This window comes from Choloepus didactylus, chromosome 8, assembly GCF_015220235.1.
Source record: "Choloepus didactylus isolate mChoDid1 chromosome 8, mChoDid1.pri, whole genome shotgun sequence".
NCBI lineage: Eukaryota > Metazoa > Chordata > Mammalia > Pilosa > Megalonychidae > Choloepus > Choloepus didactylus.
The window spans coordinates 125,090,085-125,116,011 of record NC_051314.1 but is presented as its reverse complement, the minus strand read 5'-3'; the positions used below and the strand labels follow the sequence as shown (position 1 = coordinate 125,116,011).

At 37.0% G+C, this 25,927-nt stretch overlaps 1 protein-coding gene across 1 annotated transcript in view; it reads right to left on the bottom strand.

Annotated features, from left to right (window-relative positions):
* The window catches only part of CD163 (CD163 molecule), a 40,396-nt gene extending 21,928 nt beyond the window's left edge, over nt 1–18,468 (bottom strand). The window contains exons 1-6 of the mRNA XM_037846541.1: nt 18,326–18,468; nt 17,218–17,304; nt 15,862–16,182; nt 12,977–13,297; nt 11,130–11,450; nt 10,303–10,623 (exon numbers count right to left, since the gene is read on the bottom strand). Coding sequence (XP_037702469.1) covers nt 10,303–10,623; nt 11,130–11,450; nt 12,977–13,297; nt 15,862–16,182; nt 17,218–17,304; nt 18,326–18,371 — 1,417 coding nt within the window. The 5' untranslated portion in view covers nt 18,372–18,468. The remainder of the gene's footprint in view (nt 1–10,302; nt 10,624–11,129; nt 11,451–12,976; nt 13,298–15,861; nt 16,183–17,217; nt 17,305–18,325) is intronic.
* Nucleotides 18,469–25,927: the final 7,459 nt, after the last annotated feature.

Below are 25,927 nucleotides of genomic sequence, written 5' to 3'. Positions count from 1 at the left end.
TCTGTGCTTCAAGAAATACTAAAGGGAGTGCTACAGGCTGACAGGAAAAGACAGGAGAAGGAGGTTTGGAGAAGAGTGTAGAAATGAAGACTATCAGGATAGGTAAAAGGAGAGAGGGAGAGATAAAAAAATAAGATATTACATATAAAATCCAAAAGACAAAATGGTAGAAGAAATTACTGCTCTTACAGTAAAAACACTAAATGTTAACAGATTAAACTTCCCAATAAAAATGCAAAGACTGGAAGACTGGATTAAAAAACAAGACCCATCTAAATGCTATCTACAAGAAACTCACTTTAGACACAAGGAAAAAAATAGGATGAAAGTGAAAGATTAGAAAAAGATATTTGACACAAACAACAACTGGAAAAGAGTGAGGGTAGCTATATTAGTATCAGACAAAATAGAATTAAAGTGTAAAATAATTAAAAGCAAAAAAGAAGGACATCATTATATATTAATAAAAGGGACAATTCACTAAGAAGAAGTAACAATTATAAATATTTATGCACTGAGCCAGAGTGCCCCAAAATACATGAGGCAAACACTGACAACACTGAAGGGAGAAGTAGATACCTATACAATAATAGTTGAAGACTTCAATACACTGCTCTCATTAATGGATAGAATATCTACACAGAGGATCAATAGGGAAATGGAGATGTTGAATTGTCCAGTAAATGAACTAGACTTGATGGACATTTATAGAACACTATACCCCACAACAGCAGGATATGCATTTTCTCAAGTGCCCATGGATCATTCTCTAGGATAGACAACATGTTGGGTCAGAAAGCAAGTCTCAACAAATTTAAAAACATTGATATTAAGCAAAACACTTTCTTGGATCATAATGGAGTGAAGTTGGAAATCAATAAAAGGCAGAAGGTCAGAAAATTCACAAGTAGATGGAGGCTAAACAACACACTCTTAAACAACCAGTGAGTAAAGGATGAAGTTACAAGAGACATTAGTAAATATCTTAAGGCAAATGAAAATGAAACCACAAGATATCAAAACTTACTAGATGCAACAAAGGCAGTGCAGAGAGGGAAATTTATTGCCCTAAATGCTTATATTAAAAGAGAAGAAATAACAAAAACTAAGGAATTAACTGTTCACCTGGAGGAACTAGAGACAGAAGAGCAAACTAACCCCAGAGCAACAGAAGGAAAGAAATAACAAAGATTAGAGCAGAAACAAATGAAATTGAGAAGAGGATAACAATAGAGAGAATCAACAAAACCAGAAGTTCATTCCTTGAGAAAAATCAATAAAATCAATGGACACTTACCTAAGCTAACAGAGAGAGAGAGAGAAAGACAGAGAGAGGGAGAGAGAGAGGGAGAAAGAGAGAAAGGATGAAAATATATACAATCAGAAAATCAGAAATGGGAAAGGGAACTAACTACTGACCCAGTGGAAATAAAGGAGACAATGAGATGATGCTATAAGCAACTATATGGTAATAAACTAGAAAACTTAGACAAAATGGACAACTTCCTAGAATAGCATGAACAACCAATATTGACTCGAGAAGAAATAGATGACCTCAACAAACGAATCACAGGTAAAGAGATTGAGTCAGTCATTGAAAAGCTCCCCAAAAAGGAAAGCCCAGGACCAGATGGCTTCACATGTGAATTCTACCAAGCATTCAAGAAAGAATTAGTACCAAACCTGCTCAAATGCTTCAAGAAAATTGAAGAGGAGGGAAAGCTACCTAACTCTATGAAGCCAACATCACCCTAATTCCAAAATCAGACAAAGATAACTACAAAAAAAGAAAATTATAGACCAATCTCTTTAATGAATACAGATGCAAAAATCCTCAACAAAATACTCACAAATAGAATCCAGAAGCACATTAAAAAAATTATACACCACAATCAGATGGGATTTATTCCAGATATGCAAGTCTGGTTCAACACAAGAAAATCAATTAATGTAATACACCACATCAATAAATCAAAGTAGAAGAACCACATTATCATCTTGATCAATGCAGAAAAGGCATTTGACAAAATTCAACATCATTTCTTGATGAAAACACTCAAAAGGATAGGAACAAAAGGGAAATTTCTCAATATGATAAAGATAATATATGAAAAGCCCACAGCTAACATCATACTCAATGGGGAAAGAGTGAAAGCTTTCCCCCTAAGATCAGGAACAAGACAAGGATGCCCACTGTCACCAATGTTACTAAACATTGTTCTGGAAGTTCAAGCTAGAGCAATTAGGCAAGAAAAAGAAATAAAAGTCATCCAAATTGGAGAGAAAGAAGCAATACTTTCACTGTTTGCAGACAATGCAATCCTATATGTAGAAAATCCAGAAAAATCTACAGCAAAGCTACTGGATCTAATGAATACAGCAAAGTGGCAGGGTACAAGATCAACATGCAAAAATCAGCAGTGTTCCTATACACAAGTTATGAGCAACAGGAGGAGGAAATCAAGAAAAAAATACCATTTATAGTAACAACCAGAAGAATCAAGTATTTAGGAATAAATTAAATCAAGGCCACAAAAGACCTCCACATGAAAAAGTACAAAAAACTGCTAAAAGAAATCAAACAGGACCTAAAAAACTGGAAGAACATACCACGTTCATGGATTGGAAGAATAAGTAGTTAAGATGTCAATATTACCTAAACTAATTTATAGATTTAATGCAATACCAATTAAAATCCCCAGAACTTACTTTGCAGAAATAGAAAAACTAATAACCAAATTTATTTGGAAGGGCAATGTGCCCCAAATAGCCAAAAACATCTTGAGAAAGATGAACGAAGTAGGCGGTTTCACACTACCTGACTTTAAAGCACATTACGAAGCTACAGTGGTCAAAACAGCATGGTCCTCTCATAAAGATAGATGTACCAACCAATGGAATAGAATTGAGTGTTCAGAAATAGACCCTCTCATCTACAGACACTTGATCTTTGATAAGGCAGTCAAGCCAACACAACTGGGACAGAGCAGCCTATTCAATAAATGGTGTTTGGAGAACTGGACATCCATATCCAAAAGAATGAAAGATGACTCCTATCTCACACCTTATACAAAAATCAACTCGAAATGGGTCAAAGACCTAAACATTAGTGTTAAGACCATAAGATTGTTAGAAGAAAATGTAAGGAAATATCTTAAAGATACTGAGATAGGAGGTGGTTTCCCAGACCTTATCCCCAAAATGCAAGCAATGAAAGAAGAAATAGATAAATGGTATCTCATCAAAATTAAACACTTTTGTACAGGAAAGGATTTTTTCAGAAAAGTAAAAAGGCAGCCTACTCAATGGGAGACAATATTTGGAAACCACATACCAGATAGGGGTTTAATATCCAGAATATGTAAAGTGATCCTACAACTCAACAACATAAAGACAAGAAACCCAAATGAAAAATGGGCAAAAGACATGGACAGACACTTTTCTGAAGAGGATATACAAATGTCTCAAAAATATATGAAATGATGCACAACTTCACTAGCTATTAGGGAAATACAAATCAAAATCATAATGAGATATCATCTCCCACCTACTAGAATGGCCATTATGGAAAAAAAAAAAAAAAAAACGAGAAAATTACAAGTGCTGGAAAGGATGTGGAGAAGGAGGCACACTTATTCATTGTTGGTGGGTATGTAGAATGGTGCAGCCACTCTGGAAGGCAGTGTGGAAGTTCCTCAGGAAGCTAAGTATAGAATTGCCATATGATCCAGCAATTCCATTGCTAGGTATATACCCAGAGGAACTGTAAGCTAAGACACAAATGGATAGCTGTAAACCAATGTTTATAGTGGCATTATTCATGATTGCCAAGAGATGGAAACAGCCCAAATGTCCATCACCTGAGAGTGGATAAACAAACTGTGGTATATACATATGATGGAATATTATACAGCTGTAAGTCAGAACAAAGTCAAGGAGCATATAACAATGTGAATGAACCTTGAGGATATTATGTTGAGTGAAGTTAGCCAGAAACAAAAGGACAAATACTGTATGATCTCACTAATATGAACTAACATTAATGAGAAAACTTAGAGAGTTAAAGCTGAGAACACAGGTTATCAGGAGATAGAGGGTAGAGATCAGGCATTTGATGCTGAAGGAGTATAGAATGGTCAACAGGGTTGACTGTATAGATTCAGAAATGAATAGCATAATGCATGTGATGGTAGCACAATATGGTAAGTACATTGAATAAAGATATCTGTGAGTCAAGTTGAAAAAGGAAGGCTAGGGGCACGTATGACACCAGAAGTAAAGTTAGACGACAAAGACTGATACTGTATAACTTGGTGAAACCTAGAGTTGCCAATGATGATGACTAAATTTACAAATATAAAAATGTTTTTACATGTGGAAGAACAAATGAATGTTAACTTTGCAGGGTGTTGAAAAAGGACTGTATTGGGGAAAGATATAATCAATATAAACTAGAGTCTATGATTAACAGTAATATCATAATATGCTTCCATTAAATGTAACAAAGGCAATATACCAAAACTAAATGTCTATAAGAGGAGGATATAAGTAAGGGGTATGGGATTCTTGGTGGTGATGTTGTTGTCTGATCTTTATTTTATATTATTTTATTTTATTTTTTCTTTTACCTTTTTTATTATTCTTTTTAAAATATTTTCTTTTTTGCAGTAATGAATATGTTCAAGTGCTGATTGTGGTGATGAATGCACAAGTATATGATGATACTGTGAATAACTGATTGTACACCATGGATGATTGTATGGTATATGAACATATCTCCATAAGATTGCAGGGGAAAACAAACAAACAGAGGGATGTAAGTGCAGGGAAAACATGGAGAGAGGGATGTACTTATTATCTGTGGGCGGCAAAGTAGAATGGTGCAGCCTATCCGGAGGACAGTGTGGTGGTTCCACAAGAAGCTTAGTATGTGGGTGCCATAAGGTCTTGCAACCTCATTATTGTGTATATTCTTGGAAAAACTGAGAGCAGGGACATGAATGGGCATTTGCACACTGGTGTTTATGGTGGCAGTATTCATGATTTTCAATGGATGGAGGTGGCCTAAGGGTACATCAAATGATAAACACAATGGTGAACTGTGATATATATTGAGCAGTGGCAAGAAGGAATGACATTATAAGATATGCAACTAGGTGAATGGATTTGAGGAGAGCATTTTGAGTGAAATGCGCCAGAAATGAAATGACAAACATTATAATGCCTCACTAATATGGACTAACTCTAATGTGTAAACTCTGAGAATTGAATCTTAGAGCACAGATTATCAGGGGAACAGTCCTTGTAAAGATCCCTAGATTGTGAGCACTTAGACCAGTCACACCATTCCTGAGTGGTAATGTTATCTCTAAATTCTGAGATGCTGAACTGTTTGTGCATAACCTGGTTGGTGTCTGGAACTTTAGGTATCTGTGTGATACCTGAGACTCAGAACTAGAGTTTGGCAGCTATGAATGTCAGAATTACTTCATACAGCAACTGTTAAAGAAGCTGAAAAAGAGTTCAGACTTCAATTAGAGACATGAAGGAAGTGGTCTGGTTAGGATTAAGGCAAATCAGGTGAAAGGGTAAAGGACAATATTGACTATATTTTAAAACTTCAACTTCTGTGTGAGAACAAGGGAAGAGATGCTTATTTGGTGCAGGATCTATATTTTCTGTAGCACATTACAAAATTAACTTGTATGGTCAGTTTATTCAAACACTATAATTACATGGAACTTAGAATAGGAAGTGAGATATGGTAAGTTTGTACAGGTTACTGTGATGATCTGATATATCCCAAAGTAATTTGGGCAGGGAATAAAAATGTATTTGCAGGGCCTCCAGGAGGAACCAGGGAAAAATGCGGAAATATCAAACTTCCCCACCTGGAGAATTACTGATGCTCTCACAAGCATTGGGGACTACCAGTGTAGTAGGCCCAGCCCTCAATATTGGGACTTGCTCTTATGGAGCTTGCCACTGCAAAGGAGAGGTTAAGCCTACTTATAATTGTGCCAAGAGTATCCTCCAGAGAATCTCTTTTGTTGCTCAGTAGTGGCTTTTCTCTCTCCAAGCCCACTCTGCAGGTGAACTCACTGCCCTCCCCACTACGTGGGACATGACTCCCAGGAGTATAAATCATCCTGGCAACATGGGACATGACTCCTGGGGATGAGCCTGGATCTGGCATTATGAAAGCCTTCTTGACCAAAAGAGGGAAGAGAAATGAAACAAAACAGTTTCAGTGGCTGAGAGATTTCAAATGGAGTCAAGAGGTCATTCTGGAGGGTATTCTTACACACTATATAAATATCCCTTTTTAGTTTTTAGTGTATTGAAGAGCTAGAAGGAAATACCTGAAACTGTGAAACTGAAACCCAGTAGCTTTGTTTCTTGAAGACAACTGTATAATTAGTTAGCTTACATGGTGTGACTGTGTGATTGTGAAAACCTTGTGGCTCACACTTCCTTTATCCAGCGTATGAATAGATGAATAGAAAAATGGGGACAAAATTTAAATGAAAAATAGGGTGGGATGGAGGGATGGGATATTTCATGTGTTCTTTTTTACTTTTACTTTTATTCTAATTTTTATTTATTTTTGGAGTAATGAAAGTGTTCAAAAACTGATTGTGTGATGAATGCAAAATTATATGATGGTACTGTGAACAATTGATTGTATACTGTGGCTCACTGTATGGTATGTGAATATAAGTCAATAAAACTGAATTTTAAAAAAAGAGCACAGACACACACACACACAAATTAATACTTCAAAATTAAAAAAAATCAAATCTATCTTGCACCTCAAAAAAGTAATCCAATCAGATTCTTTTTAAAACAACTCCCAATTCTGTGCTGAGTAAGACTGATGTACCTGTGAGGCATACAACTAGGTGAATGAGTCATGAGGATATTATGTTGAATGAAATAAGCCCAAAATGAAGGGACAAATACTGTAAGTCCTCACTAATATAAACTAACTATAATGAACAAATGCTGAGAATTGAATTTGAGAGCATAGGCTATCTGGGGATAGAATGAGGCAGAGATTGGGCAACTGATGATTAATGAGTACAGAATGTTCAATAAGGCTTACTGTAAAAGTTCCTAGATTATAAGCTGTTAAAGCAGTCACATCTATTCCTGAGGTGTTATGGTTATTTCTAAATTCTGAGATGTTGAGCTCTTTGTTTATAACCTGGTAGTTCCTGGAAAATTTGGGTATTTGTGTGACACCCGAGACTCAGAGTTAGAGTTCTGCAGCTCTGAAAGTCAAAATTACTCCATACAACTGTTAAAGAAGCTGAAAAAGAGATCAGACTACAGATAGAAATATGAATGAAAAGGGATTGGTTAGGACTAAGGTAAATTAGAACACAGGGTAAGAATATTGACTGTATTTTAAAACTCAACTGCTGTGTGAGACCAAAGTAAAGGAAGTTTATTTGGTACAAAATTTATATTTTCTGTAGGAAACTATCTAACCTGTCTGGTCAGCTTATTTAAACAATATAATTACATGGAACCTAGAATAGGGAATGTGTTCTTGTTCTTCTGTACAGGCTAATGTAATATATCCCAGAATATTTTGGGCTGAAAATAAAAAAAAAAGTATTTACAAAGTTCCCTTCAGGGACTAGGGAAAAATATGGAACTATTAAACTTCCTCACCTAGGGAATTCCTGCTACTCTCTTAAGCAACAGGGGCTCCCAATTTAATAAGCCAAGCCCTCAATCTAGAGGCTTACCTTTCTGAAACTTATCTCTCCAATGGTGAAGTTGAGCCTACTTATAACTATGCCTAAGAGTTGTTCCCCAGAGAACCTCTTTTGTTGCTCAGGTGTGGCCTGTATCTCTAAGTCAACTCTGCAAATAAACTCACTACCCTTCCCCCACAAGGGACATGAGTCCCAGGTATGTAAGTCTCCCTGGCAATGTGGGACATGAATCCCAGGGATGAGCCCGGCCCTGGCATCATTGGATTGAGAATGCCTTCTTGACCAGAAGCAGGAAAAAAAATGTAACAAAATGAAGTTTTAGTGCCTAGGATATTTCAAATAGAGTTGAGAGGTAATTCTTGAGGTTATTTTTATGCGTTATATAGATATTCCTTTTTTGTTTCTAGTATATTAGAATAGCAAGAAGGAAATACTTGAAACTGTTGAATTGTAATGTAGTAGCCTTGATTCTCAATGATGTTTGTATAACTATATAGCTTTTATCATGTGACTGTGTGATTGTGAAAATCTTGTGATTGACACTCTCTGGATCCTGTGTATGGGCAGATGAATAATAAAATAAAGACAAAAATACATATAAATAATAGGAAGGATAAGTGGTATGGGATGTTTGGGTGTTCTTTTTATTTTTATTATTTTTATTTATTTTTATTTTTATTATTTTGGGGGAAGTAATGAAAATTTTCTAAAATTGGTTGTGGTGATGAATGCACAGCTATATGGTCATACTATGAACCGTTGACTCTATACTTCAGATGGACTATATGGTGTATGAATATATCTCAATAAAATCGCATTAAAAAAAGAGTGATGTACCTAAAGCAAAAATGATTCATAAAGGTTGAAAATAAGAGACTAGAAAAAGGTAAATAAAGCAGTAGTTATGATATATCAGGCAAGTTTGATTCAGAACAAAAACCATTCACCCATAAGAAGATGGAAACTTCATAATTCTAAAAAGAGCAATTCACAATGAACACGAGAGTCACAGGAAGATCTATGTACCAGATACACACATAAAGCGTAAACAATGACAAAGTAGAAATTACAATGATACAAGATGAAACAGGCAACAACATATTAGTGGTAGAACACTTTAATTTCCCTGTCTCAACCAATTTGTCTCAACCAAATTGTCTCAACCAATTTTTTGTCCAATTACATGGACAAAAAAAAAAAAAATAAGTAAAGGATAGAAGGTGCAAATTTATTAAAAGGTATCTAATTGCAAACAAAGAATACATCTGCCTATGGAACATTCACAAAAGTTGACCAAAAAATTTCCTAAAAGGAAAAGTAATATGGATAATGTTGTCTGTTTACAATAAATGCAATAAAATAGAAATTTATAACAAATTTGATTACAAAAATTCCTAATCCTTGGTTTTGCTCTTATGCTATTTTCTCTATGGCCTTTCACCATTTTATGGGTTGAATTGTGTCCCTTGAAAAAATACATTGAAGTTATAATCCTCAGTTCCTCAGAATGTGACCTTATTTGGAAGTAGGGTCATTACAGATGAATTTAGTCAAGTTCAAATGAGATCACACCAGAGTAGTGTGAGCCCTTGATCCAATGTGATTTGTGTCCTTATAGGAAGAGGAAATTTGGACACAGAGACAAACAGTGGGGAGAAGGCCATGTGAAGACTGAGGCAGAGAATGCCCTGGATTGCAGGCTTCTCCAGAAGGCAGGAGAGAGACATAGAACAGATCCTTCCCCACACATTTCAGAGGGTGCGTGGTCCTACCCACTCTCTGATTTTGGACTTCCAGCCTCCAGAACTGTGAGACAACACATTTATGTTGTTTTAATTGACCAAGTTTGTGGTATTTTTTTTTAATGGCAGCCCTAGGAAACTAAGACACCATATGAATAAGCTGTGTCAATAAATTACCTTAAAGTTTTTGAAAAGGCATCACTTTAAAGTTAGCATTTGCATAAGTATGATTAGCATCAAATGCTAAAGATTATCAACAAGCCTAGTCAACTTTTAGCTTATTTTTGAGATTTTAAAATGGGTTGCAGTGAAATATAGGCATATATTCAGAGAAAAGAAAATTCTTTCACAGTAATATGGAAGGAGTCTAAGGTTCAGTTACGTCAGTCTATCCAACGTAATTATTTGTTAAATCCTTTACTGACACACCCATGAAAGACATATTTAAGTTCTCCCTTAAAAAATTTAATCCCCCTTCATCTTTTACACCTCCATTGATTACTGGAAATTTACCCTCTTGGAATGAAATTTCTTCTTAATAGGTTTGCTTTATATATTTGAATGTGATTAATAGGAGAGAAATTTTAGGTTGTATATATGTTACTAGAATAAAAAGTTTAACAAAATATAGGACTGTACAACACAAACAGTGAACCCCAATGTAAACCATGGACTGTAGTGAACAGTACAATTATAGTAATATTCATTCATCAATTGCAACAAATGTGCCACACTAATACAGGTGTTAATAATTGCATTTTCTGTCTGTAAACCTACAACTTCTCTTTAAAAAAAGGGGAGTGGGGAGGGATAAAGAAAAAAAAAAGTCTTACCTGAGCAGGTAATTTTGGCTTCTTCATAGTGATCACAGCTAAGTCCACCCCATTGCCAATTCTTGCAGTCCCAGAGGGAAGTTTCATTTCCATTACAGCTGCTTACAAACAGATATGTGTTTGTTGCCTTAATTTTGGAATAAGCTTGATAGGATGTTCTGAGTGCTGATCCACACCCCAGCTGCCTGCAAACCACATCAGCGTCTCGCAGTCCCCAGCCTCTGTTACACACCTTCCCTAACAGTTTCTGAATTTCCACTTCTACTGTCCCAGCACAGCGGCTGCCTCCACCTATAAGTCTCAGCTCTATGTCTGATCCATCTGCAAAAGAGACATAAACTCAGGCCATCAATACTATGGAGGTTAGCTCCCGAAGGATATTTTTTTTACCTTGCTCCTCAGATGCTGGGATACTGGAAATCATGGTTTACCTATCTCCTGGTTGTTTTAGGAACAAGTATAGACCATCAATTTAGTTAGAAATGGGAATGCAGTTTCAAGGGTTAATAAAAATTGTTAGTGGCAGAAAAAATGAGTCAGTCAGATATGAGTAATCCATAAAATTTTGTCTCTCTGAGCTCTGGGTTGATTTAGAAGTCTGTGTGCTACCTAATAGCAGTTGGAATGATTATTCCAGAGAACAGAGTCAGACAATCCTCCAAACAAGGAAAATAAAGATTCCTCACATCTATGAAATCATTTCCAACTAGGAATTTATTAGATCTTTCTACCTCTCACTTCGCTCCTATTCTTCTTCCTAAAGAACACAGGAATCGTCTCTCCCTATCTGATTTTCTTTTCACTCGTTTTGTTTCCTTTTGACTTACCAGAACATGTCACACCAGCATCTTCATTATGATTGCAATAATGCTTTCCCCATTCGCTGTGTTTACACTGCCAGAGAGCAGATTCGTGCCCTTTGCAGGAAACACTGTCAAGCCAAATGTGTCCAGATCCCTCGCTGGCGTTAACTCGTCCAATCGCAGTGATGGTCGTTGGACATCCCAGTTGCCTACATGCCACAGCGGCATCATTACTGTCCCAGCTATCGTCACACACTGTCCCCCATTCTTCTTGGAATTTCACTTCTAATCTTCCTGAACATGCACTGACTCCATCTGCAAGTCTCAGGCTTATATCTGCTCCCTCTGTAACAGGGACAGAAAACAAGTCAGTGATAAGGAAACAAGCATCAGGGTACTATAAGCTGTTATACCTGAGATGAGTAAGGAAGAAGAGAATAAGGAAAAAAGAATGATATGCCACCACTGAAAATCATTAAAGTTGGGAGGAGTGGGTAAGACAAAAAGACAGGAATTTTTGGTATAGAGAGCACTTACTACAGGAAGAGTTCCTAACAGGAAGTCCAGGGGCTGAATTTTATCTAGAGACATGCTTGTGTGACCACCACAGAGTTTTTGTTGGAATTGTTTATTTTTCTTGTTAAAATATATTGGCATGTCTAGGTGGTGACCACATACTTGTTTGCCTCAGTACTCAACACTCTTTTTGTCTCTGTCTGGGGCCACTTCCTTTGGTTATAAGCAGACCAAGAGAAAACACACCTCACCATTACTATTTTCTTCTCCTAATCAATACGCCTCAAAGAACAGACCTCAGTTCTGAGTGATATCCACTGATAAATAAACGTTTTTCTCCTGGCAGTTTCAGTTTTTGTTGCCACAATACTGTTGATTGTGCAAAATATATTGAGAAGAAATGTGCTGTTTGGAGGCCTAGAGAGATTTTGAAGGTACACACTGTGGTTTTTCTATTCCAAATCTCTTTCGCTTTCTTCAGCTAACAAAATCCTTCTTTCTTGTAGGAAGTCATTCTTTGTGGTTCAGGCTATAATTATTCATGTTAATCCACATGAAAAAAGCCAACTCAAGGCATAGAGAAAGACAGAGTCTTGAAGACATTGTTTACGTGTCTGAATCCAGTTATACCTGAAGTCAAATGTCCCCTCCTGGATTTCCCAGTTTTGTCAGCCAGTGTTCCCTTATTTTAAAATTAGTTTGAATTGGGTTTTCTTCCTTGGTAACAAAAACATACGTGGTGAAGATAGGGGCATTTTCATTCTAAAAATTTCTTTCCTAAATGTTTCCTTGAGTTCAAGACCCACTAGTATTCTTTCAAATAAGAACTTGAGAAAAAGAGGGGAGTGATATCCCTGCACACACACTTGTCTCTAAGTGCAGAACTTCAAATTCTCTAGACAGACCTGTTATGTGTTCATATTACAGATCTATTAGAAATGAAGTTTGAATAGGAAACCATTTTCTATCAGTTGATTCATTGAATTTGAACTAATGGTTTTGGAAGATTGGGTTAACGGTTAATGTGACTGGAAAGACTTGTGGATTAGAGGAAGATGAGGGGGGTGGTATGCGCTTTTAAAACTCACCCTGAAAGCAAAATGTCCTAGTTAAACCATTTTTTTGGGGGGGTCTGGATTCTGCTGTACATACTTCTTTCTACTCTTATGACCTGAATCTCAATTTCACTGTTCATCCATCCTCCCCTACACTATTTATCCTAATTTCAGTTAAGGTTAAGACTTCCTGTGTATCAGAACTTGAACTTGAAATGAAGTAATATCGAGGTGACCAAGGAAGACCTCTTTTCTTTTATACCCTCATAGAGAACAGAATAAACTCAGATTGGTCCTTACCTAAGCAAATCACTCCAACATCCTCAGCATGATCACAATTATGCTTTCCCCATACTTCATGCTTGCAGTTCCAGAGAGCTGACTCATTTCCATTGCATACAAGATCATCAAACCATATTGGTCCAGATCCTTCTCCAAAAGTAGCTGAACCAGAGAAACTGACAGCACTTCCACATTCAAGTTGCTTACAAACCACAGAAGCATGATCTATGTTGAAATTGTCATCACACACTGTTCCCCACTGCCCTTGGAATTTGACCTCTATTCTTCCTAAACAACGGTTTCCTCCGTTCATCAGCCTTATTTCCAAATCAGATCCATCTAGAGTAGAGAAAAGAGCACTGATCAGAAGTGATATTCATTCAGAAGTTATTTTACAAAATAAAGTTCCCTGTATATTTGGGACTTGGTGTTATCCTTTGAAGGGTGTCCTGATTTTGGATGTGGTCCAGCTCCATGTATTGGAGAATTTTAATCTGTTGCCACCCAATAAACAATTGGGACTTTCATCACTATTTACTTAACAAGGACAATGACTACAGATTAAATATGTTTCTGGGTTTTTTGTTTGTTTCCTTCCACTTCAGGGACAGCAGTAAACACTCTTTCAAGTACAAATAGATAACTGGACTAACATTATTTATTGAAAAATCTAGGAAAAAGTAAAATTGGTTGTTACAACAAAATAGTAAAAATGACAAACTAGTAATTTGTTGAACATTTAAAATTTCTACTTTGATCTTTTTCTATTACATACAAGAGTATGAATAATTGCTTGAAGTAGAATTAGAAATTAGAAAATAGAAGAAAGCAAACATAGAAATGCATAAACATACATAATAGTTTGCAAAAGCACCCTGCGGTACACCAAATTCTTAACAAATTAGGGAAAAATATCAATCAAAATAATTCATTTCTTACCAATTTTTTGTTTCAATCAAAGCTCTCCCCCAAAAAAGCCACTGTCAGCAACAAATAACTTTTTCATAAATAAAATGATTTCTATACATTATCCCTTAGATTGTCTATGAGGACTAAAATACATAGGAAAAAGAAATTTTGGCTGTGATTTTGCTATACCTGAAAAACAAAACCTCTTTGTAGTTGAACAAAATGTTTAGAACTCTTCCTTGAAAATGTAATTGAATTTGAAGGCTCTAAACTTAACAGTAAAAAACCTCCACTTAACAAGTTTTTGGATTATAGACTAATAATAATAGCTCACAATACAAATATGCACATGTTGTTCCAAATGTAACATATATGCTAATGATTTTATTCTTCACAAGTATTTTAAGCATCATGTACTATAATCATTATCTCCACTTTACAGATAACAAAACTGAGGTTAAGTAATTGGCCCAGGGTAAAACAGCTAGAAAATTTCAGAGCCAGGTTGAAAAAAAAATGCAGTGTAGTGCCAGAGTCTATGCTCTTGACTGTTATGCTATAATGCCTCAATGCATGTGATAATAATAAAATCTCCCAAGAGGTAGAAGCTAGGAAGATTGAGTGTCAAATGGTGTGGAGAATCAGAAATGCAGACTCTGTAACCTCCTGGAAGTCATGAGTCATTGAATGGCTATAAGTTCCTTTCTATTATTATGCTCTAGTTGGAGCTTTAGGTGTACAGATGTAGGAAGCAAGTTTGATTAGTTCCATCTTTAGGTATAAAAGGCAGAAAAGTAGAGCTAAAAGTACTACAATGGTGTTTTAAGCTAAACACGCAGCTCTATAGACAGCAATAATTTTGATAACAGCCTGGCAAGATTTATTGTGATTTTTGATTGGCCATGGATGTTACTTTTGATTTTCACTATCTTTTCCCTCCATAATGATTAACAATAAAAACCAAGAAGAAGGAGGAGGAGAAGGAGGAAGTGAAAGGGGAGGGGAGGAGGGGAAAGAGAATGCATTTTGTGAGTCGTCAGCAGGAATCCATGAACGAATTAATATTTTTCAATACCTATTATACACCAGACAGTGTACCAATTGCTTTACATGGATCATATCATTAAGTCCTCAGAAAATGAAGTTTAGAAAGATTTAACAGCTTGCTGAAAATTATAGCACTAAAGAATTGCTGCATTGGAATTGCATTCAGCATCTTTCTGGGTACTAGTCTGTGTTGTTCCTATTATACCACAATATTGCAGAGAATCAGACTTCCTGTAATCAGTCTTCTGGGAGAGATAGTTTGTAAGACAGAGAAGTTGGAAAGCAAGAGGGTTGTGTAATAGCCAATAAAATGAGCAAAGGAGAAATGGGGAGCCCAGAAGTCTGAATAGGATCAGAGGCATGACTTTTGGGATATGTCAGCAGAAATTCAGCGCTCTGCATTATTGTGAAGTCAACTGAGATAAACTTATGAAATACTTTGTATTTTAAAACCACTGTATAAATAAAATGAACAGCACTGAAGTCCAGAAAAAGGAACTATACTTTGCAAAACATCCTTCCTGCAGCAAAGGAAGGAAATAGTCCCAGGAACATTTGTTTCTTGATTCAATAAATTGATTATACATGAATGTACAAAAGGGTAATGATTTAAGGGCTGATGCATAAAAGCAGCATGTAACTGTGAAAGGAGACAAGGAATTAACTTAGATGTGATATTTTTACATAGGAGTAGGAGGTTACAGGAGGGTTAGTGAATATAAATTCAGACCAGTCACCTCACTGATCAGTGTCCAGAATTTTTGACTTTTAAAATTTTTCAATTTGGGGACTGCTATGTGTTTTATGATTTCCTAGCAATGGATCAGGTAATTTTATACATAGACTAGGTTATTTCAAAAAAAGGGTTCCTTTTGGTCTTTAGTCCACCTGCACATTTTTTCCCACAAAATATTTCATGTTGAAGCTTTGATTTATGCAAATCTCACCTGAGCAGGTCACTCCAGCATCCTGTTGGTGAGTACAGTTTTGCTTTTTCCATCCATCATGTTTGCAATTCCAGAGAGCTGATTCATTGCCTTGACAAGAAACATGATCCATCCAAATTGTTCCAGAACCTGCACTGAAATTAGCCCATCCAGTGGACATGATAGCAGTTGGACATCCCAGCTGTCTACAAATCACAGAGACCTCACCCATGTCCCAACCGTTATTGCACACTGTTCCCCACTCTTCCTGGAATTTCACCTCCACTCTCCCAGTACACCTGTTTTCACCAGCCACAAGCCTCAGCTCCTTGTCTGTTCCTCCTGCAACAATTGGTCAAGACAGCAATTGGTTACAGTCACAAAAAAGCAAATAGAGAATTATTGCTCCTTAGATTACTTATTTATCTTTCAAACCCAGATTTAAGAACCATTCTTGGCCCCATTCACCATTTCATAATAACATTTCACAGGCATTTAAATGTAAACATCAGCACCAGAGTATTCAAATTAAACAATAACATAAAATCAGTAAAGGTAAGTAATACAATGCTAATGATATCTCCATTTTATGACTGATAATCTTTGTGAAAGGCAATTTACATAATGTCCATGGAGAGTTTACTATTTAAATAAGATACAACAAAATTTTATAGGAATGAGCTATATAAGTTTCCCCCAAACCCCGAGATCAATAGATTGAAGGCTGATAGTGGATCTGTGAGGATGAAAAGAACAATTGTAAGTAATTTAACACCATTTCACACATATAGGTAACATAGCATGATTTTTAAAAACACTAGTTGAAATCTGACTGACTTATCTACTTAAATGGAAATTAATATGTAGTTACTTTTCTGTCTTTTATCATAAAATAATCCCTATTCTCTGCCCCTCAAAGTCTCAGCTACCTCTTCATCATTATTTTAACTTGGTTTAGGAACATAGTGGTTCCACCAATATATACCTGGTCTTATTTCTCTTTCAATACATTTTGAGATAAATTTTTGCACTTGAGTTTATTGATGTGTTCCTAAAGGTCCATTTTGCCCCAATAATTCTGAAGTTTCTGTTACTGTGTATTCTTTCCTGTTTTTCACCTAGATATTATTTCCATTCTTTAAGTAAAATGCTTTTTTTTCCCCCTGTGAGAGCTTATTTTATATTGGGGGAAACCATACTAATACTTTGCTCATTAATTAATGTCACATGGTTAGGTTCGTATTGTATGTTTTTAATATCTGATCCTTTGAATCCATAGTGCATGTTATCTATCCAGACTTTAGGAGGATTATCTGCTTTTTAATAATTAATGTCAGAGTGGGCTACGGTTGCAAGTAAATTTCACAAAGTACTCACCAAGAGAACCAGTGACGGAACAGTCACTGAGAAGTAAGACCATAACAATAGTGAAAGGACTCAAATGGACAAAACGTCTTCTAAAGTCTGTGAGACAAAAAAAGAATGCAGAAGTACAATTTTTCCAGAAAGAGATTTTGGAGAAGACAGATTGTTCCAGAGATTTGGGATTGACAAAGAAGGTCAAACCAAGACAGAAAACCTTTCCTTTTAAATGGCAAGGCAGACAGGAAAAATTCATATCCAAGATCGTATAGTCTCAATGAAATAGACTTGAAAATGCTCATGTTTATAGACAACTTAGGGGTAGGAGATTAGAAGAAAACTGGGGGAAAACAAGAATTACAAGTACACTGCTTAAAACCTAATGAAACTTAGAATGGGTAGTTCTCCCTGCAAGTATTGGGCAGTTTCCTTGAGATTCCTACAGTCCCTTAATTCTTCAATATTCAACTATAGATATCCTTATCTCCAAGCTCACCTGGTCCACCCTGTTAATTTCATGAGGGATGGATTATATCTTTTATGTTCACCATGGTTTCAGCAGTATGTGGTACAGTAGCTGAATAGTAGCTGGACAACATATTCATGGAATAAAGTGACAACATTTGTATTTGAAAGACCAAAATATTGGGTCATATCATTTTCAGAGATAGCATAAAACACTCTTTAATGCTGTTTTCATTTCATTCCCCCTGATTACTCTAACTCAACACTAATATAAGGGTAAAAATGCCACAAGAATTTAACATGTAAACATCATGAAGCAGACCTCAGCACTCAGGGTTGTTATTCTAAATTTCTTGTAGGTGATCAATTTTCAATCATGTTGAAAGACTATTCTCTTTATACCCAATACAGTTCAGTTGCTTTCAGTTCCTCAGTTAGTTTCACCTCAGCAGTTGTACTAAATTGATGCCAACTCTGATCTGTCTCTCAGATTTTCAATTTTAAATCTATGGCAGATGAAAGAAACTGCCATATAAGCTTAATGACATTTTCCCATTCCATAATTTCCTGATACCAGTCACCTTTAACTCATATCCACTGACAGAATAATTCTGTATTCCACTAAAGGGTAAATATAGAAAAAATGAGAAGCATTTACCAGAAAATCCGGAGTCTTCATGTAGCACCATTCTGGGTTTGTCCATTCCAATGTTTATGATTTCAGTGATTCCCAAATCTTGCTGTATTTTTTTGGCTGGAAATTTTCTTTCCAAAAGGAGAGGAACTCAAAGAGTTCTGAAAATCACTTCACCCCACAAGAAATGAAAAGGCTACATAATGGAGGTGGAGTCAAATCAAAAAGGGAAGTTCCTAAAAGAGCTGTGATCCCTGTCATACTCATGTTTTCCGTAATAAAGGACATGAAACAACCAAAGGAAATTTACAAACATTCCTCACAGATTAACAAAGAAGAGGTGAAAATATTAACTTGCATACTGTTGTTGTTGAATTAAATATTTCTGATTTCTTCACTTTGTTTTGGACTAATATATGAGGCACTCAAAAAGGTAGTAATTGTTAAGCAGTTAAATTATTTCAAAAAGCTAAAATAAAATAGGCATAAACATAATGAGATAATGTTTTATCACTATATCCACAAAAAATTTTTTTTACTCCCCTCAAAAATAATAAAAATAAAAAGAATAAAAAAGAATACCCAAAACGCCCCATACCTTTTATCACCCCCTATTATTTTTATAGTTTTTGTCTTTATTTTTATTTCTCATCTGCCCATACATTGAATCTAGGGATTGTCAGTCACAAGATTTTCACAATCACATGGTCACATGATAAAAGCTATATAGTTATACAGTCATCAGCGAGAATCAAGGCTACTGCATTACACTTCAGAGATTTCAGGTATTTCCTTCTAGCTATTCTAATATACTAGAAACAAAAAAGGAATATCTCTATAATGCATTAGAATAACCTCCAGAATAACCGCTAGGCTCTGTTTGAATTTTCTTGGCCACTGAAATTTTGTTACATTTCATTCTCCCCTTTGGGTCAAGGAAACTTTTTCAATCCAATGAAGCCAGGTCCAGATTCATCCTTGGGAGTCATTCCCATGTTGCCAGGGAGACTTACACACCTGGGAGTCATGTCCCACCTAGGGGAAAGGTAGTGAGTTTATTTGCAGAGTTGACTTAGAGATAAAGGTCACATCTAAGCAGTAGAAGAGGTATTCTGGGGATGACTCTTAGGCATAGTTATGAGTAGGCTTAGTTTTGCCTTAGAGAGATAAGTTTCATAGGGGCAAGTCTCTAGATTGAAGGCTTGGCTTATTAAATTGAGAGCCCCTGTCACTTAAGAGAATAGCAGGAATTCTAAAGGTGGGGAAGTTTAATAGTTCCAAATTTCTTCCCAGCCACACAAGGGGATTTGCAAATACATTTTTATTTTCTGCCCAAAATATTCTGAGATGTATTATATTAGCCTGTAGAGAAGAACAAGAACTCGTTCCCTGTGGAGACATGGAAATTCCCCTGGCTTAACAAACTATAGAGCAGGGCCTTCCCAAAGCTGAAAGTGGACATTGGGCTAGGAAAAGGCCAAAACCCTTGCATAAAGCAGACTGCAGTTTAGATGAGGGAATAGTCTCTGAGCTCCTGCTGGGCTCCTTCCGTGCTTCTGTCTCCCACCCCTGCCATTTCCCATCTAGCCCCCAAAGAAATTGTCCCTTGAGACTAAGATATGTAAATACACCTTATGGCTTCAGAAAAAATGTACCCTCCCTGAAATACCTGAAAACAGTCACATAGGGAACTACCTTGTATTCTATGAAGACCTGTAGAAATGAGTAGAATAAAACTTTCTTTTTCATGAACACTGAAGACGGAGTGTGCTCCCCTTCTTTCACAGTTCCCTATTCTAGATTCCACGTAATTATTTTGTTTAAATAAACTGAACAGACAGGATAAATTAGATAGTGTGCTACAGAAAATATAAATTTTGTACCAAATAAACATCTTTTTCTTTGGTCTCACACAGAAGTTGGAGTTTTAAAATACAGTCAATATCATCCTTTACCCTGTATCTAATTTACCTTAGTCCTAACCAATTCCATTTCATTCATATCTCTAATTGTAGTCTGATCTCTTTTTCAGCTACTTTAACAGTTGCTGTCTAGAGTAATGCTGACTTTCAGAGCTGCAGAACTCTAACTCTGAGTCTCAGGTGCCACTCCTCCACTGGCATGGCAGGCTGAGTTGCAAAACTTTGCTGTGGGAAAAAGAAGCAGTTCCTGAAGGGAGTAAGGGAATGTAGCTCAACCAAGCTCCAATTGCAGTTTTAAGTAACACATTTGGACTACTGAATACATGCTTTGAACACAGATAAACCCAGAGTAAGCAGGAAAGGAACCTGGAGGTTTATCCTGGCAGAGGGGAGGTGGGGCTGATGGAAAAAATACAAAAATAAATAAAAACAGAGGCTTTTGGGGTCTGCTGAGATCAGAATACTGGAAAAGGGCTGTGTCCCAAGAAAAAGGACACACAGAACCAGGAATCAATTCCAGTTCTTGCCTGGTGAACTGGAGGGCTGGGGACTGGCTCTGAAAAGGGCACTTCTTGCTTTTTTCCTTTGTTTTTCTCTCATTCTAAGTATCTCATTTGAGAAAGCCTCAGGCATTTTCAGTTGTCAGCACTGACCCAGGCAAGGGTAGAGTTAAGATAGAGTCAAAGGAAAAATTCAAATGTAGGAGAAAATTCCCTAAAGGGCTTATCTTCCTTAAGAAAAGGGGAGTGAGGCCCAGCTCAAGTGGTGGCACTCCCTCAGAGAACTCAGACCTCAGGGTATGCGGTTGGAATGGATAGAAACAGCTTAAGCTTGGCTTCTGACACCCTTGGCCCCTGGCTGGGACAGGGCCCACTGAGAATTAAATACACTGCACCTCTTTATGCCCGTGGGGGTCTGTGGGCTGACAAGCACCACTTGCTAGGCAGGATAGGAAAAACACAGAGTTAGATGCCTCAGAGGAAACTCTGACATTCTGCTGGGTCTCACCCTCAGGGAAACATGATAGTGAATACAGCCTCTTTCTGAGATCTGGGCCCGTCTGGTTTGGGAAAATCTGATTAGGATAATCAAGGAAACCAGAATACTAGACAACAAAAAATTACAAATCATACTAAGAAAAATGAAGATACAGTCCAGTCAAAGGAACAAACTTACACTTCAAATGAGATAGAGGAATTGAAACAACTAACTATTAATTAAACTGATCTCCTAAATCAATTCAAAATCAAATCAAGGAGTTCAGGGAAGATATGGCAAAAGAGATGAAGGATATAAAGAAGACATTGGACAAACATAAGGAAGAATTTGAAAGTTTGAAAAAACAACTGGCAGAACTTATGGGAATGAAAGGCACAATAGAAGAGATGAAAAACACAATGGAGACATTCAAGAGGCAGAAGAAAGGATCAGTGAACTAGAAGACAGGACATCTGAAATCTTACACACAAAAGAACAGATAGGGAAAAGATTGGAAAAAAAATGAGCAGATTCTCAGGAAACTGAATGACAACATGAAGTGCATGGATATACATGTCTTGGGTATCCCAGAAGGAGAAGAGAAGGGAAAAGGGGCAGAAAGAATATTGGAGGAAATAATCACAGAAAATTTCCCATCTGTTATGAAAGACATAAAATTATAGATCCAAGAAGTGCAGCATACTCCAAACAGAATAGATCTGAGTAGACTGACTCCATGACACTTAATAATCAGATTATCAAATGACAAAGATAGGCCATTTAAAACCTGTTTATTGGTAATGAGGTGTGGGTTTTAGTTATTCCTCCAGGGCAGTAGGTAGAAAGCCAGGAACTGCATGGACCAGACACCACAGAGCAATTTGACTTTGGGCATACTTCATACAACACTCAGGAATTTGTGGAACAGTTGAGGTCAGTGAAATCTGTAAGTTCTTGTGGCCAGGGGACCCATACCCCTCCCTGCCATTCACAGTCCCATGGGAGGAGGGGCCATCGGTGCTGGGAACCAGGAGGAAGAACTACTGTTGCAGCTCTGATTGAAAACTCAGACTTCTGATCAAAAACTCCAAGCATAGATAGACTGAGACCAGACACCAGAGAATCTGGGAGCAGTCAGCCCAGCAGAGAGGAGACAGGGCTAGCAAACACAGCAAACAAACAAACAAACAAACAAAAAACCCAAAAATGGAAACAGAGACTTTTTGGAGTTTGGGTGAATATAATACGGAGAAGGGCAGGGCTCAAACAGAATCAGGCACATATGCAAATCCAGAGGGCAAAGCCCCTTGTCTGAAGAGCCATTTTCTCTGCTTTTTATTGTTCCTTAATGGCCCTAAACTCCTTGTCTCTTAGCATTTCAACAGCCCATTAGATCTGCAAGGAGGGCCCTTCTTTTTCTTTTTCTTTCCTTCTTTTTTAAAATCTTTTTTCTTTTTCTAAAAGCAATTACTCTAAAAAGTGCATTACAGAAAGCCTCAAAGACTTGCAATTTGGGCCCATGCAAGAGCAGAGCTAAGATAGCTCTGAGAGGCAAAGCAGTAAGTCTAGTGGCTGAGAAAATTTGCTAAACACCATAACTTTCCAAGAAAAGGGGGGCATCCTCTTACAGCCATCTTCCTGGTGGGCTGGGAACACTCCTGCCTGGTGCTAGTGCCACAGCCCAACAACCCAGTGTGACAGGAAGTGTTTCCAGCAGCATGTGCACATGCCACAATATCTGGTGTGGACAATAGCCTTTTGCACACCTTCAGCTAATTGTCCTGGAGCTAGGAAGGTGGAGTTGTGTGAAAAGGGGGAAATTAACATGCCCCATACAGCCATCCTTTCAGCAGGCTGGGTATGCCCCTACATGGCCCTGTGGCCCAGAAATTCCCTGAGGGATGGTGCTCACCTGTGATGTAGCACAGTCTTCACTCAGCAAAGTACCTAGGAGGGCACAGCTTGGAAGAGGGACCCACTCGCAAGTTCCAGGGACCATATGGCAATACCAAGGATGTGTGGGTCAGTGACAGAGACAAACTGTGGCAAGACTGAACTGAAGGATTAGACTATTGCAGCAGCTTTAAATTTCCAGGGACTCCTGGGAGATTTGATTATTAAAGCCACCCTCCTTCTTTAACCACTCAGACACATGCCCCACATTCAGAGTGGGCAGCACCAACTACACATGCAAACTTGGTGTTCCAATTGGACCCCCACAAGACTCAGACCCCCACTCACCACAAAGACAAAGTTGGGGAGAACTGGCCTGAGGGGAATAGGTGGCTCGCAGACATCCCCTCCTGGTTAGTCAAAGTGTACTCAACCAAGCTGTAGATCTGACAAATTAGAGATAAGTGTTTGAGTCACTGTACATATCTTAAAAGAACCCTATCAAGTTAAGCAAATGCCAAGAGGCCAAAAACAACAGAAAATTTTAAAGCATAGGAAAAAAACTAGATGATATGGATAACCCAAACCCAAATACCCAAATCAAAAGATCAGAGGAGACACAGTACTTGAGCAATTAATCAAAGAACTAAAGACAAACAATGACAGCATGGCACAGGATATGAAAAGGAATTCACCACTTACACAGGAAACAGCATAAGACTAAGTAGTGACTACTCAGCAGCCACCATGGAGGTGAGAAAGCAGTGGCATGACATGTTTAAAATTCTGAGAGAGAAAAATTGCCAACCAAGACTTCTTTATCCAGCAAAGCTCTCCTTCAAATTTGAGGGAGAGCTTAAGTTTTTCACAGGCAAACAGATGCTGAGAGAATTTGCTAATAAGAGACCTGCCCTACTTGAGATACTAAAGGGAGCCCTACTGATGGAGAAACAAAGAAAGGAGAGAAAGATATGGAGAAAGGTTCAGAATTAAAGAGATTCAGTATGGGTACATTAAAAGACATTAAGAGAGAGAGGGAAAAATATATCCAACAAACATAAACCAAAGGATAGGATGGCTGATTCAAGAAATGCCTTCACAGTAATAATGTTGAATGTAAATGGATTCAACTCCCCAATTAAAAGATAGAGATTGGCAGAATGGATTAAAAAATATGAACCATCAATATGTTGGATACAAGAGGCTCATCTTAGACACAGGGGCACAAAGAAATTGAAATTGAAAGGATGGAAAAATATTTCATGCAAGCTACAGCCAAAAGAAAGCAGGAGTAGTAATATTAATCTCAGATAAAATAGATTTTAAATGCAAGGATGTTATGAGAGACAAAGAAGACCACTACATATTAATAAAAGGAGCAATTCAACAAGAAAAAATAACAATCATAAATTTTTATGCATCCAATCAAGGTGCCACAAAATACATGAGACAAATACTGGCAAAACTAAAGGAAGCAGTTGATGTTTCCACAATAATTGTGGGAGGTTGAAACACATAACTATCCTGTAGATAGGTCAACCAGACAGAAGACCAATAAGTAAATTGAAAACCAAAACTATCTGATAAATGAATTTGATTTAACAGACATATATAGAACATTACATCCCAAATCACCAAGTTATACATTCTTCTCTAGTGCTCATGGAACTTTCTCCAGAATAGATCATATGCTGGGACATAAAACAAGCCTCAATAAATTTAAAAAAATTGAAATTATTCAAGGCACATTCTCTGACCACAATGAAATACAATTAGAAGTCAATAACCATCAGAGATTTAGAAAATTTGCAAATACCTGAAGGTTAAACAATGCACTCCTAAACAATCAGTGGGTTAAAGAAGAAATAGCAAGAGAAATTGCTAAATATATAGAGATGAATGAAAATGAGAACACAGCATATCAAAACTTATGGGATGCAGCAAAAGCAGTACCAAGGGGAAAATTTATAGCACTGAACACATACATCAAAAAGGAAGAAAGAACTAAAATCAAAGAACCAATGGAGCAACTGAAGAAGCTAGAAAGTGAACAGCAAACCAATCTTAAACCAAGTAGAAGAAAAGAAATAACAAGGATTAAAGCAGAAATAAATGACACAGAGAACAACAACAAAAAAATAATAGAGAGAATGAATAACATCCAAAGTCTGTTCTTTGAGAAGATCAACAAGACTGACAAGCCCCTAGCTAGACTCACAAAATCAAAAAGAGAGAAGACCTATGTAAACAAACAAACAAACAAAATGAATGAGAAAGGTGACATTACTGAAGATCCCAAAGAAATTTAAGAAAATTACAAGAGGATACTATGAACAACTGTATGCCAACAAACTGGATAATGTAGAGGAAATGGACAATTTCCTGGAAACATATGAACAACCTAGACTGACCAGAGAAGAAATGGAAGACCTCAACCAGCCAATCACAAGTAAAGAGATCCAATCAGTCATCAAAAGAGCTTCCCACAAATAAATGCCCAGGGCCAGATGGCTTCACAGCAGAATTCTACCAAAAATTCCAAAAAAAACTGACACCAATCTTACTTAAACTCTTTCAAAACATCGAAGAAAATGGAACACTACCTAACACATTTTATGAAGCTAACATCAATCTAATACCAAAACCAGGCAAGGATGCTACAAAAAAGGAAAACTACAGGCCAATCTCCCTAATGAATACAGGTGCAAAAATTCTCAACAAAATACTTGCAAATTGAATCCAAAGACACATTAAAAAAATCATGCACCATGACCAAGTGGGTTTCATTCCAGGCATGCAAGGATGGTTCAACATAAGAAAATCAATGTATTAC